The following is a 14,538-nucleotide window of genomic DNA, read 5'->3' as shown; positions in this document are numbered from 1 at the left end:
ACGCTGTCCATAACATTGGCTCTGTATGTACCAGAGCACTGAGGTCTCCACTGGCGAGGCAAGGCAGGCAGGTCCACACACCGCTGTTGGAAGAATGCACTGTACAGCCTTTCTGAGAACACTTCAAGCAATATTAATTTGAAAGCCTTAAAAATGTGAATTTCCTAATTTTTTGAACTAGTAATTCTATTTTTTAGGGCTTTCTATGAATGAAATAATCAAAGATGCAAATATTTGCATACGAGGCTATTTTTTACTATGTTATTTTTTATTAAAAAAATCAGAAGCAATCTCTATGCCCAACAATAAGATAATTTTTAAATTAAGTATATCATATTTATGTAATGGGATATCAAGCAAACATCAGAATAATAATTTTGAAAATTAATGTTTCATTAGGAGAATATGGCGTAAGTTTAGATGGAAAAGTGACAAACAAGACTATATTTATGGGATGATTCATATTTAAGTATATTAAGTGATTGGTAAGAAAGCTTTTGGCAAATATAACCTCTCTTTTTAAAAAATCACAAGGTGAAAGAATTTGTTCTTGCCTAGACTTCCTTTTCCTCTCCTCTGCCCACCTGAATCCTACCAATCTTTCAAGGATTATCTGAGGTTAAACCATTCTCCAGAAGTCACCCCCCTCTTAAAGGATGTGTATGCTATTTAGACTTTTGCATGTGTGTGTGTGAGAGAGAGAGAGAATTTTCTTAAATTAGGTGATAAGTACCTTGAAGGAAGTTCTTGTCTGAGATATTGTTTTCTATCCCTTACTGCAAACTGCTCACCTAATTATTTTGAATTTATTATCTATTTAAAGAATGCCGATTAAACTCGATGGCAGGAGTTTGTTGCATCTGCTCCCGGAACAGTCAGCTCTTGTGATTCTAAGGAGTAAAGACTTAACAACAAAGCAATCATTTGTCTGAAAAATTTTAAAGATATGTACCCGTAAGAGCAAATAGGTACAAGAACATTATTTGATGTTTCCAGGAAAATAAAATGCTTCCAGGAAACCATTACCCTGCCCTCCAACTTCCCTGCCAACTAAAAATAGTGATAGTAATAATATCTAGAAGCTAGAGAATCTGTTGTCTTCTTATAATCATTAAAAAGTTGATTGGGGGCGCCTGGGTGGTTCAGTGGGTTAGGCCGCTCCCTTCGGCTCAGGTCATGATCTCAGGGTCCTGGGATCGAGCCCCACATCAGGTTCTCTGCTCAGCAGGGAGCCTGCTTCCCTCTCTCTCTCTCTCTACCTGCCTCTCTACCTACCTGTGATCTCTCTCTGTCAAATAAATAAATAAAATCTTAAAACAAAGTTGAATCTCTGTAAGTTTGATTATTTTAAATTATTTTATAGATATAAAATCTTGATTTTCATGAGACGAATTAATTTAAGCATCCTTTACAATGTTGCAAAACTTCAGACAGTAATTATTAAAGTCTCTGTGACCCTTCATATTTGTACACATTCCAAACCAATATCCCCTCTATGTTTATTTTATTGTTTTTATTTTTTTTTAAATGTTTTCAGGTATCTTTGGCAAAGAAGATATTTTAAGTAACCAACCCTGATTTGGAGCTAACCCACTAATGACCCTGTGGTGTAGTAAATGTGTTAGGTCTTATGAGAGATGGAATGAAGTACAATTAATCCCTTAAAATCATTTTTTTACGAGATGGCCCATTCAGAGCTCAAGAATATATTTGTTAAGATATAAGCTATAAAAGCAACCAGATGTGATATATGGGTTTAGGCAACAGCTGTCATCAGTGTCTTACTCAGAAAGTGAAAATAATGCCAGCTCTGAACTCTTCTTCATGAGTTTTAGTTACATGGTGTATACCAAGTTACCCCCCAACTTAGCTTAAAATAATAATCACATAATATCTCTGTTTCTCTGCCTCAGGAATCCAAGTACAATTTAGTTGAGTGGTTCTGGCTCAAGGTGCCTCATGAGATTGTAGTCAGACTGTTGGGAGGGTTGAGTCTCATCCACAGGCTTGGCTGTGGGAAGATTTCCTTCCAAGCTCACTCACATGGTTATTGTTCCTTTCTGGCTGTTGCCCAGATAATTTAGTTCCTCACAGTGTGGACTTCTTCCCAGATTGCCTGAGTGTCCTTATGATGTAACTGCTGGCTCTCCCACAAGAAATAATGAGTGAGAGAGAGAGATGGAAGGCTCAGTCTTTTATCACCTAGTCTCAGATGTGAGATGCTATCACTTCTGCTGTGTTCTGTTGGTCTCCGAGATCAATGCTAATACAGTGTTGGAAGGACCTACACAGGGTATGAATTCTAGGAGCTGGGAATCCTCAGGGGCTAGTTTGGGAGCTCACTACCACAATGATAGAATATCATCTATCTGTTATTAACTGTGATCAAATATGAAGAGTCACTGAAATAGGCATTTTGTCACATCCCTTGACTTGGTTGGGGCCCAGGAATGTCATAAGCAGATTCAGATTCCTTTTGGCCTACCATCTCATGGTCTACATTATAGGCTGCATTTAAGGTGCCCTTAAAATGACGAACTGAAGTGGATAATTAACTCATGATTCATTTTTGTAAAGCAACTGGATAAAAAAGGACAATTGCATTTCCCTACCCTCTTCTGCTTATTCCTGTAGAGCTGAGGTCTAGATATTTGAGCTGGCGGCAGCTTCTTGCCAACACGGGGATTCCTGCATTGTAATCTGTCAGTTTTCACTCACATCGGGATACCTGTAGAGTTTAAGTAAAAAGGATTTAGTAGGGGCTTTTCATAAATGGGCACACTCAGCTGCCCCTTTCCTAGCTAGCAGATCAGGAGTTGGTGTTTCTATATGGGGAAACATTAGTGTCATATTTAACTGAGTAGCTGAGAGGAAAGGACACTTCACTGAAATTTGCTGTTACAAAGAAGGCACACACCGACGCAATTCAAATCACATTGTCCTTTGCCCAAGTCTTACTTTCCTAGAGATAGAGGTCTGTCTACACTGCCCCCCCCCACATCTACTTAGTTAACTATCATGAGCTCTAAGTATTTAAACAAGTTTAGTCTTAACCTAGAATTTCATAGATTGATCTGATCGTGAGAGTTATTTTAAAAAGCATTAAAGATAATATAAGCAAGATTTCTATGACCAGAGTTCAAATAAAGCTCAAATGTTTTTGCAGCTTTCATTTAAGTATATTTAAGTATCAAAATCAAGACATAGAATAAAGAGGTTTCTAATCGAAAAGCTATTTGAAAAATCATTGTCAAATTTTTGCAAGAGCAAGAACAGCTTCAGCTTTCATAACAAGGAAGGGCTTGTAATATAAACATCTACTCAGATATGACAGTAACTATATTTTAACATTTTATTATCTGTACTATTTATATTCTTTGTTATTAATCTCTTTTTTTGTTGTTTAATGTCGAAAGTCACCTTGGAGAGTCAGTTTACAACCCTTCAAGCTCATGAGACAAAAATCACTTCCAGGGTCTTCTCTTCTTCTAGAGTCTTACTTCCAGAAACCACCACAGGTTCCCTGCCTGGCTTCTCCAAGGAAGCAAACAAGCATTTCAGAATGCCTTTGCTTGATTTGCATGAAAGCCAGCAGTAGGTGCCCATAAAAAGGGGTGCATTCCTAGCAGCAAGAATGGCATTGTTTGCCTTCTACTCCTTTTTCCCTCTTCTAAAGGAAAAAGGACATTCTTAAGAAATGAAAGGCTTGGGGCACCTGGGTGGTTCAGTGGGTTAAAGCCTCTGCCTTTGGCTCAGGTCATGATCCCAGGGTCCTGGGATCAAGCCCTGCCTTGGGCTTTCTGCTTGGCAGGGAGCCTGCTTCCCTTCCTCTCTCTCTGCCTGCCTCTCTGCCTGCTTATGATCTCTGTCTGTCAAATAAATAAATAAAATCTTAAAAAAAAAAAAAAAAGGAAAGGAAAGGCTCACTAGACAGGTACAGGGGCTGGAGTCTAAAGTGCTGGTTTTGTGTCCTTGTCCTCCGATGCATCCCATGACACCCAACCCCTCCCCTCGCATAAGGCAAACTTCCATAAAATTAGGAATTAGGGTATCCTTATCTACTTATGTTGCAAATGAAAGATTAAAACCAGTTTCCTGTTGGGGAAAATACGACATATGATGTGCAGCTATATGACTTGGGTGTGGGGTCTCACAGTGCCATTCATTAATTATGCAAATTTGGACAAGTTACTTAATTCCTTTAAACCCCAGTTTCCCTTGGGGAAAAAATAAAGGGAGTAACTGTTTATCATTTAGTTATTATCGCCATTATTATGGCTATCAATGTATGTGTCTACTCTCCCTCTCTAGGTCCTGTAATGTCATGGGAGATTTGCTGAGGCCAAGAATTCTTCAAAGCTCTGCCAAAATCACACTTAAGTTCTCTGTCTACAACCATTTCCACCCTCTGGCCTCGGGTGATGAGAATCTTTTCAAAAGCTACCAAGGAGGCCTCTGACACTCACACTTTACTTTGAATTATTAAGAGGTCTGAACCTGTCATTTTCTTTCTTCACTAAGTCAATGGTACTTAGCAACAGCCACTCAGTTTCATAGTCTTTAGAGTTGCTACTTGCCCATATCTCTCCAGTGCCTAAGAAATTGTGCCGGTTAGTGCATCCTCTCCACCTGCACCTCATCCCATTCCCCTCAAGTGAAAGTCTTAGTAGTTAGTCTTAGTAGTTGCCTGTTACAGCGTCCCAAAGACTATCAGGACATCACCTACCACTCGTGATCCAGCTGGCAAGTCAGATCTAACTACAAAATTCTATCCTTAGCATCTGCTTCTCAGATCTATTTCTAGGACAAACCAACTTAGGTTGAGTTTCTTAAAAGTGGAGCGTGACATGGGGATTCTTATTCAAGTCACTAGAGGAGTATTCTTAGGAGAAAAGGAGTGAACAGTGCCTGAGCTGGCCATAAAATCATGAATAATGGTCTCGATCAAAGACGAGCTTTAGTCTGAACCCAGGAGGAAGTTTTGGAACACACCCTGCACTAAGTAATCTCACTGTAAGATGAGGAACCAGGCTTTCATCCCTTGGTACCAATCAACTGTTAACTGAAGTTTGTTGGGTGGGTACTATGTAACCTTTCCAAGTGCTGAAGCTCCTGTTTGGCCAGGGGTAACTCTCTAGATAAAGGGCCAGCTGTGAGTTGTGAACAGCAAGCACTTGCGGCAGCTAAAGGATGGGCACAGTGGCAGATGAAAAGGATCCATGCACCAATACCATCCCTACAACAGATCAGGGGATGTCTGAGATTCTGTACTCTAGAACAGTTCTTGGGTGATGCCAATGTGACTAGGCCAAGGACCACACTCTGAGTGGTATGAAATAGATTGTTTTGTTTTCAGGTTTTTCTACCTTTTTCCCCTACATCCCTTTAACTTTTCTTTCCTTCATTTTTCTCCTTTCTAATTACGCTGATCTCCAAACCAGTTTCTGGGACTGCATTCAGAGGTTTGGGTATCTCCCAAGTTTTTTTTTCAGAAGGAATAAAAGCCTCAATTTACTACTTTTCTTTTGACACATCCAGTTACCTAAACTAAAGTTGATTTTTAAGCAGGATGCTTTCTTCACATGAGTGAACAGTTCTTTTTACTTTTTACAGTATTTATGTCATTTTTATTTTTTATTTGCATATAGTTGATACACAATATTGCCTTAGTTTCAGATGTACAACTCAGTGATTGGACAAGTTTTTCCATTATGCTCTGTTCACCACAGGTATAAGTATAGTTCTTTTGGACAGGTTTATTCATTTATTCATTCATTCAAGATTTATTCACCCCTTGGGAAGAGAGAGTGTGCACATGTGCATGGAAGTAGGGGGAGAGGCAGAGAGAGGGAGAGAATCTCAAGCAGCCTCCCCGCCATTCAGGGAGCCCCACCTGGGGCTCGATCTGAAGACACAGGAGATCCTGACCTGAGTGGAAATTATGAGTCTGATGCTTAACCTTAACCAACTGAGCCCCCTAGGGGCCACAGGTCTTTTTAAATATTATAGTCTTGGGATCTGATTCAAGAACAAGGCAGGACTCTCAGCTTTTCGTGAGAAGACCAGTAACAGCAGAGCTACCTTAAACTAGGAACCACAACCAATCTTTTGATTCCAGTGTAGCACTAAAAGTATTTACAAGCCTAATTACTATGGGGTCTCCTGATTGGATGGGGGTCCCCAAATGTGAGGTGAGCCGATCTGGTGGAAGCCTATAGTGCATGAGTGGTAAAAAAAATCACCTAAGGCAGAACAAAGGAGATAGAATACACCTTGAGCACACTGCAAGGGAGCAGCAGGCAGGACAGCAGAACAGAGACTGGGGCAGGCTGTCGTTATAGGGGGGGAGGTGAGGAGGTATGGGAACATACAGAATTTTCCTTTTTTGGTACCTGTGTCTGGGTATAAGTAACCTATTGATCAGCTAGGGCTTAGGGATATTTTAAGCCACCCACTGGGCTCGTTGGAACTCAGCCAGTGTGTCACTGTGGGCCCTTCGGCCTGACTCACGTTTCCATTGTTCGAGTTGATTGCCTGAAAGTGGCCTCTACAATTACTTCCAACTTAGTTGGAAATGCGGAGATCCCAAAAAGTTAAGGAATGTATTCATGGTCGCACAAGTGACTGGCAACTTTTGGATAAGGTATATCCTCATCCTTGGGCTTCTTGTTATGCTATGCTACAATTAATTAATGCTACAATTAATGCTGCACCTTGAAAACAATTTTCAAAGGAGGGCTACCAACCATCATTTTTATACTTACACTTTATTCTTAGAGCACAGTGGAGTAGAGCATTGACATGAAAATAGAAACTCTGTGTCAAAGCCAAGCTTCAGGGCTCTAGACACTCTACAGTGGACTGAAAGGTCTGACTTAGTTTAGGATGCCAATATTCACTTCATAGAAAATCTCCCATTATTATAGCATCATCCCCTGTAGTGTAGAAAATTTTTAATAAGACCATGATACCTGCTTCAGATTGGAGAAGATGACTTTTATTGCTCTCTGCTGTATCTTAAGTATTGCCATTTTTCATAGCATGGAGGTGACTGGGAAACAGGATGTATTCAGTACAGTACAAGACTATCTTTCTCTATTCACATTAAAATTGGGACATTATTACCAGAATCATTAACATTATTCTCCTACTACTCCCCATTCTCCTCATCAAATATAACTCTCTCTGAGGGCTAGAACTAGGCATCTCTCGGCTTCCAAAAGTAACTATTTATTAAATGAAAATGTGGCTGAGACTGCATGTCAGGATGAGGAAGAAGCGGTGCCTCTGGGCAGGTCTGATCTTCCAGGCAGGTGACCTGTTCCTGCAGAACCAAAAAGAGACTCTGCTGGGCCAGGGTGAAGGCTGTCCTACCCTTTCACAGATGACCAAGTTCATAAGGCTAGGCCAGGGGTGTCAAATAAAGGGCATCCCAGTTTAAGAAAGACGTGAGAAGTTAGGAGCAGTTCAGAGGACAGCTGCTGTGAAGATAAAAGAAGATGGAGGAAGAGTGGGATTATTAAAACCTGACAAAAAGGAACCTGGAAAACCTGTCACAGGTAGTTGATTTTCAAACATACGTGGGGATGATAATCTAGGGTGGAGCTTCTCAACCGCTTTACCTGCAGGGCACTCCTAGGAAAGGATATACAAGGCCCACAAGGGCAATCAGGTGAGGATCTTCAAGACTACATTCTGCAGGAAGGCTGTCACACTCCTGGGTCCCACCCTGCCACCACAGGAGGGGATCAGTAGCTTACTTAGCAGCCTGTAACCTATCCCAGCCTTTGGGGAGTTTATGAACTGTATGTTTGTGCTCCTCCCCAAATTCATATGATGAAACCCTAATCTCAGTGTGATGGTATTAGGAGATGGGGACTTTGGGAGGTGATTAGGTCATGAGGGTGGGGCCCTCATAAATGAGTTTAGTGTCCTTAGAATAGAGACCCCAGAAACCTCTCACCCACTTTTTCTGCCACATCAGGTTGTAGGGAGAAGATGCACCTGCATGTGAACCAGGAGGAAGGTGTCAACAGACACTGAATCTTCTGTGCCTTGACCTTGGAATTCCCATCCTCCCGAACTATGAAAAATATATGTGTGTCGTTTAAACCACCCGGTCTATGGCATTTGTTACAGGGCTGCAACTCACTGAGAAGGAACTTGTACAACTATTAGGGTGTTGATGTACAGAACACAGTATTTTAGGTAGAGTAAGAAGACCTGGGGTCAATATTTTATGAAATACTGAAATAAAAGGAGAAAACACTTTGTTCTTCAATATGAAATATACTGGATTGTTTTGTCAAAGGGTGTGTGTGTGTGTGTGTGTGTGTGTGTGTGTGTGTTAGCTTGTCCCCAAACCTTTTATGCAGTTTAGCTTCACTAACTTTAGGAATACGAGTGCTACACAGTTACCCCCAAGACTATTTGAAGGTTTAATTATTTACAGTCATTTTACATTGACTTTAGTTTGGGGATTATTGAATAATGTATTATTGAGTTTAATTGAGTCAGCCTCTCTGACGGAAGATACTAAAGGCCGAATGAAACAAAAACTTAAATGTGCTGTGCAACATGTACGGAACTAAGTGAGTATGAAAGAACGTTAAGGTCTCTATCTGGGCTCATGGAAGCCAAACACATTTTCTTTTAAAGGTTTTATTTATTTGACAGAGAGCACACAATCAGGGGAGCTGCAGGCAGAGGGACTGGGGGAATCAGGCTCCCCGTGCCGTGGAGCAAGGAGCCAAATGTGGAGCTTGATCTCAGAACCCTCAGATCATGACCTGAGCTGAGGGCGATTACTTAGCCGACTGAGCCACCCAGGTGTCCCAGGCAAACACACTGTATATGAAAGCTGGATCTGAGGACCTATGTGATCCAGGGTACAAGCAAAAACTCCAGGTAGCCTTGCAGACTTTCAAGGCACAGCCCTGGTAAGACCAAAGCCAAGTTCTCAAACAGTGAAGAGGGACCCAGGTAACATATGAATTATACATGGAACGACAGAAAATTTCATAAGTTTCATAAGTGATGAAAAGGAGTAGGAAAATAGGATGGCAGACCTGAAGGACCAGGAGGATGGAGGGGTCTTCTGAGCTAGTAGGTGGGGAGGGGCTCTGGACACACCTTGTTCAACTGTCCCCTCCCTCACCCTCAGAAACTCTTTGTGACAGTGCTCTGTGATGTAAGCCTGGGGAGGATATATATTCAGCGTGTGCACAGTATAGGCTGTCTTGTGATTTAGACTATGGATTTCCAATACTGGAATGTTCTCTCATTTATGAATAGCGATACCAAACCATGTCTGAGCTCTGGCTCAACATGTTGGGAATTGGATCCCAACTTCACCTTCCTGTGTGGTTTGGGATTGCTCCTTCTGTTCCTGTGCTACCTGGTGGGGATTCCATTTCCATATTGGAAAGTGAAAACTACCCAAAAGGTAAGAAAACCTTGGAGAGGGGGGGAACTCAACATGGATTATTACGGTTTCCATTTCTAATCCCAAATCTTATTCCTTTTTTTTTTTTTTTTTTTTTTAGATTTTATTTAAGATGAAGAGAGCACAAGTGGGGTAGAGGGGCAGAGGGAGGGCAAAATGGGAGTGCAATGTTGGGCTAGATCCCAAGACCCTGGAACTCTGACCTGACCCCAAGGCAGACACTTAACCAACTGAGCCATCCAGGAGCCCTAATCCCAGGTTTTAAAAGGAGTTTGGTAGAGTGGGAGAAACACCTAAAATGGGAAGTCTTAAGAGAACAGACACTCACTCCTCTAGGAAAAGAGGCCTGGCAGGGGTAAGTGTTAAGAAAGGACTAGGGGTTCTAATTGAAACTAGTCTATCAGGGTATGGTGGTAGTTCTTGGATAAAATCCCAAACTCAGGGATTCTGTAGTCTTGGATTGGGTTATTTTGAGAGGATGGGGTCTGTGTAAGAGAACAAAGTTTCCCAGCACTCGACCATATCAAGTCACATTCCCATGTCCAGCATCACTCGATCAAGCCTTCCTTCATGCTGAGCTGATCAGGAGAACACTGCTAAGCCTCTGAGAAGACAGTGAGGGCGGAGCTATGACCTAGTATACAGGGTCCTACCTGAGGCAGCACAGATGTGACTGTTGGGCTTCCTTTTCTATGTCCTCAATGAACAAAGGACTTCTGATTGGGAATACCAAGTGTGGACCTCCTAGACAAAGTCGTCCCCTGGGTTTTCTAAAGAGTAAATATTGACAACATTTTATCATCTTTAAAACTGAAAAAAGCAAGGAACACAAAGTTCTACTAAAGTCCTAGAATTCTTGCATAAAGGACGTTTCCATTTCTGAGAGAAGAGTAAGACATGGGTCCCAACCCCCCTCATTGTTCATTTTTCTTCTAGCGTCAGGGCAGAGCCAAGAGGAGGAGGAAAGGAGGGACACTGGAAGGTAAGGTTCTGCCTATTCCACCTGAGCTCTCTCCAAGGCTGATCCTTGCTGTCCTCTCCATGAGGGCCCGGTCCATGAACTCTGAGGATGCGAGCTGCTAGATACATTCCCTCAGAGGAGAGGCTCATGGAAATGTAGCCAGGGTACAAAACCCTTCTCAGATCCCTGCTCTGACCATTATTGAGCATGAAGCAGTGATGGATCTGGACGAGTGCTTCCCACTAGGTGGCCGTGTGAGATGATGAGTCAGAACTTCTGTCTCCTGACTTTGTGAAAGCTCTCTGACATCATGGACCTTCAGGAGTCTTCCCTGACCTCTCTGCTTCATAGAGGTGGTCTGATCATCACATGGATAATTTACATGAAAGTACTTTATACAGGAAGCTAGATTACTAACCAGCTTCACATCACTGGCCATTTGCTCTCATCTATTGATTGTTGGGGCTTTCAGAGTCCAACATCCCAAGGCTGTCCTATAAGGGGACTCCTGGATTAATACCTATGTTTCTGCTTTCACTATATAACACAGTCTCGTGTTTCCCCAGATGGCAGATGGTACCAACGGGAAGTGGAGGAGGCCCGGAAGCTGATCTCGATTTTAAGAAGGTGACCAGTTTTCCCCCTTGATCCTATTGCCTCTTAGAGCAGGTTTTATGCAATTGCAGGATTCACTGCAGTCTGTCATAGCCATGGGGTGGGGGTAGCCATAGGAACAGATATTGGGGTGAATGCTACTGAGTACACTGTCAGGTCATAAAAGTGGGGCATTGTGAAGGGATAGCAGGCTTCAGGTGGCCCCTCCCTTGTCAGGTCTGCATGGCCGCCTCCCCTTGTTCTGGTCCTGGCTGCAGTTTTTTACCTCCTGTCTCCTGCAGCCCCCTCGGCCGGCATCATGATACCATCCACTTTCGTCAACTGTTATGTCCAGACCCCTCCTGTGAGATATGTAACAGCACATCTGCTGAGATCGATCGGCTGCTGTTCCTGCAGGCTCTGGAAGATTCTACTCCCTTGGCTTCCACAGCTTCTGTGACTTCTTCATCATTCACTCTCTCCACTGACTTCTCAGCAGTCCCTCCAGGAGAGCTAATACCAGCTTCGCTGCCTGAGTCTTCCCCACCACCTGCCTCCATCTTCTCACCTAACCCAGTGATCCCTGTGGCTGATTTCTTTCCACCCTCACCACCGGGTGATTCTGTGCCACCAGAGCCCTTTCCTCCCTTGGATTCCAAATTCCCAATGGACCATTTCCCAGCCCAGCCCCCTGCCTTTCCACCTCCTGTCCCACCCCATCATGCCCATTCAGTGGACCGTAGCGTCCAAACAGAGACAGTGTCTCTAAATACCCTTTCCCAAGATGTCAGCCCCTTACCGGAGTTGTGGGAGCAGTGTCCATATCCTACCACCTCGGAAGAGGGCCATTTACAGCAAACCCCCATCCAGTTCTTCTGGGGTCTCCAAACTCCAAGCAGGTCCTTCTTCCCTGCTGCTAATGCCTCAGATAACATCTCGAATGCCTCCCCAGAGCAGGAATCCCCAGTAGTTCCCCATCCACTTCCTCCATCCTTGCCTGAGAACCCGCCTCAACTCCTGCCTCAAACCCAGCCCCTACCTCTCCCTCATGTCCAGCCCCAGGCCCACCTTCAATCCCCACTCCTAATCCTGCCATCTGGTCCTCTACCTGACATCAAAATCTGTGGAGCTTGTTTCCACAGACCTCAAAATGAGCCTGAGATTCTGCCATCAACAGAAATGGAACATCTGGAATGCAATGTGTTGCAGAAGATACAGAAACGTGTGTGGGGTTTACCCACTATAGTCCAAAGATCCCAGGAGGACTACTGTTCTTCTGCGTCTAAGCCTTGTTTCAGCCACAAGGCCACCAAGGCTCATGTTGTAGTTTCTGTCCCTCCTGGGCAGTTTCCTCTGAATGAAGAGCTTCAGAGAAAACTGGAGTCTCATCTTGAAAACAGGCTCATCCTACACCAGAGGGGCCTAACCCGCAGGATCTATGAGTCTCTAGCACTGACTCTTCCACAGCTACCTGAGTCTCAGAGTCCCATCAGAAGGAGTATGTCAAAAAGCGTGTATGTGGAGCTCCCAGAAATTCTGCTAGAGGAGAGTTCCTGCAAAGATGACCTGCAGAAGGATCAGGGACACAACACAGAGAATGATATGGCGTATGGTTCTGACCAAGAACATAGCCCATCCGTGAAAAACTCGATGGTGGCTGTGGAGACTACGGGACAGAGACAACTTAATGCCATGAAAACTCTGCATAATTCATGGCACTCCGTGGAGCAGACATCACTCACTTTGAAGAAATCCCAGCATGAACTAAGACAGGGAAGTTTGCCACCATCACAGGTTGAGGATGACTCCCTGAATAACTTCCAGGAGCTTCCCCTTGTTACACCTACGGCAGCACAGACGCTGGAAGATCATATTAAACAGCTTAATAAGAGGGTGACTTGGGGCCTTCCCCCTAGGGTCCTTGAATCCATACATCACTTTAAATCAAAAGAGTTTAATGGAAGCTTGACATCTCTCCATGGACACAAAGAAGGAACAGCAAATTCAGCCCCCATCCCCGATCATCCTTTCCCTGCCACCTCAACTGCGGGCATAGAGGAACAAAGAATTTTGAGGCCATCAGCCTCTAATATAACCCATCAGACTCCTACATCTGTCAAACGTGACTCCATAGGCAACAGATGGCCCCCAAGGCCGCCTAAAAGGCAAGGTGCACTCAGACGGCCTACAAGTCAGGGCAAGGAGGAACAAAGAATTTTGAGGCCATCAGCCTCTAATATAACCCATCAGACTCCTACATCTGTCAAACGTGACTCCATAGGCAACAGATGGCCCCCAAGGCCGCCTAAAAGGCAAGGTGCAATCAGACGGCCTACAAGGCAAGGTGTGCTCACATGGGAGCCAAAGGTCAAAAGTGCAAATGCCGATACTGGAAGGGGACAGTAACCAGGCATAAAGGGGAAGAAGCCAGAACCTGGTGGTGTGCCCACAGAGTAAATATTTCTCTAGTAACATGTTGTCTGTTCTGTGTACTGTCTTGGGAGCAATGGTTTTGGGCAAATCAGTTCAGCCGTTACTGATTGCTTCCTTCATCTTCTAAAAGGTGACCTATCTCCTGGACCTCTTGGGAAATATGTATCATGTGCCCCCGAAAGCCCCCAAAGCCCATTCTCCCTCTGATGGGCTCTTTCTCCTGTCCCATGGCTTAGCCTTCCTGAAAATATACAGTAGCTCACACCTCTCCCCCTGAATGCTTTACACCCTTTACAGTAAGTCTTCTATATCGGAGGAGAATCAAAGACAGGTATAGCTTTCAGAAAATAATGATTAAGACACTGTTGTTTCTTCACTGTTATTGTGTTAGCTTAATTATGACTTAGAAGTCAGTGATCAGAGGATCCCACAGGTGCATGAACTCTGAATGGGAGTGTTTTCGGGGGATGGGGTGTTGTTCTTGGGCTGGTTGGGTCACTTAGCTGTTAGTGATAGGAATGTTGACAAGGCAGCTACCTCCTTCCAGGATAAGACACCGTTGATGAAATGAAAAGGTGAAAGAGAAACCTTGCTGGTAGAACAGAAGTTTATGTCTAATCATCCCCTTCTCAGGACTCTGTCCTGCTCCCCTCCTTCCTCGTCTGATCCAGCACCACCACTTTGAGGCAGACTGGAATCTGGCACAGCCTACCGATGCCTTATACCAAAAAGTCATGGCTCTGTTATTTGAGTATGCAAGCAATACCTGCAGGCTGTCAGGCATGGCATCCCCTTTGGGGGAAGGTGATCTTGGTGCCTGCCTTCCATCCACACACGATGACAATATATAAGATACGGCCTTTACTATGGCTAGGATGGCGGTATGCCACCTTCAATATTCACGGCCTTAGTGGAGCCATGGTAGCTCTTCCCCAGAACACGTGCAACTTATGAGCCAGAGGTGAATTCTAGACTGTGTACCAGGATACAGATGTTTGGGGGCTTACCATGGAACTCTATGGAATGCTTTTGTTTGGGGGGGTTCCATGATGGCACACATTCCCACATTTAAAACAGGGCTCTGTAGGGAGGGCAACTCCATCTC

At 43.8% G+C, this 14,538-nt stretch overlaps 1 protein-coding gene, 1 long non-coding RNA gene and 1 pseudogene across 3 annotated transcripts in view; 1 reads left to right on the top strand and 2 right to left on the bottom strand.

Annotated features, from left to right (window-relative positions):
* Nucleotides 1-14,538, bottom strand: part of LOC309846291 (spermatogenesis-associated protein 31D1-like) — a 911,407-nt pseudogene that overhangs the window by 283,727 nt on the left and 613,142 nt on the right. The window lies entirely within an intron of this gene.
* LOC309846396 overlaps nt 1-14,538 on the bottom strand; it is an 89,489-nt gene that overhangs the window by 6,762 nt on the left and 68,189 nt on the right. The window contains exon 6 of the long non-coding RNA XR_014301912.1: nt 2,613-2,728. This is a non-coding gene — a long non-coding RNA (uncharacterized lncRNA). The remainder of the gene's footprint in view (nt 1-2,612; nt 2,729-14,538) is intronic.
* LOC309847200 (spermatogenesis-associated protein 31D1-like) lies at nt 8,973-13,406 on the top strand (the record flags this gene model as incomplete). The annotated part of the gene is made up of 4 exons (XM_082697149.1): nt 8,973-9,445; nt 10,382-10,427; nt 10,973-11,033; nt 11,303-13,406. Exons 1-4 carry the CDS (start codon nt 9,254-9,256, stop codon nt 13,404-13,406), a joined length of 2,403 nt encoding a protein of 800 aa, XP_082553275.1. The 5' UTR covers nt 8,973-9,253.

This window comes from Mustela nivalis (assembly GCF_964662115.1).
Source record: "Mustela nivalis genome assembly, chromosome: 13".
NCBI classification, from domain to species: Eukaryota; Metazoa; Chordata; class Mammalia; order Carnivora; family Mustelidae; genus Mustela; species Mustela nivalis.
This window is presented reverse-complemented; position numbering and strand designations above follow the sequence as displayed.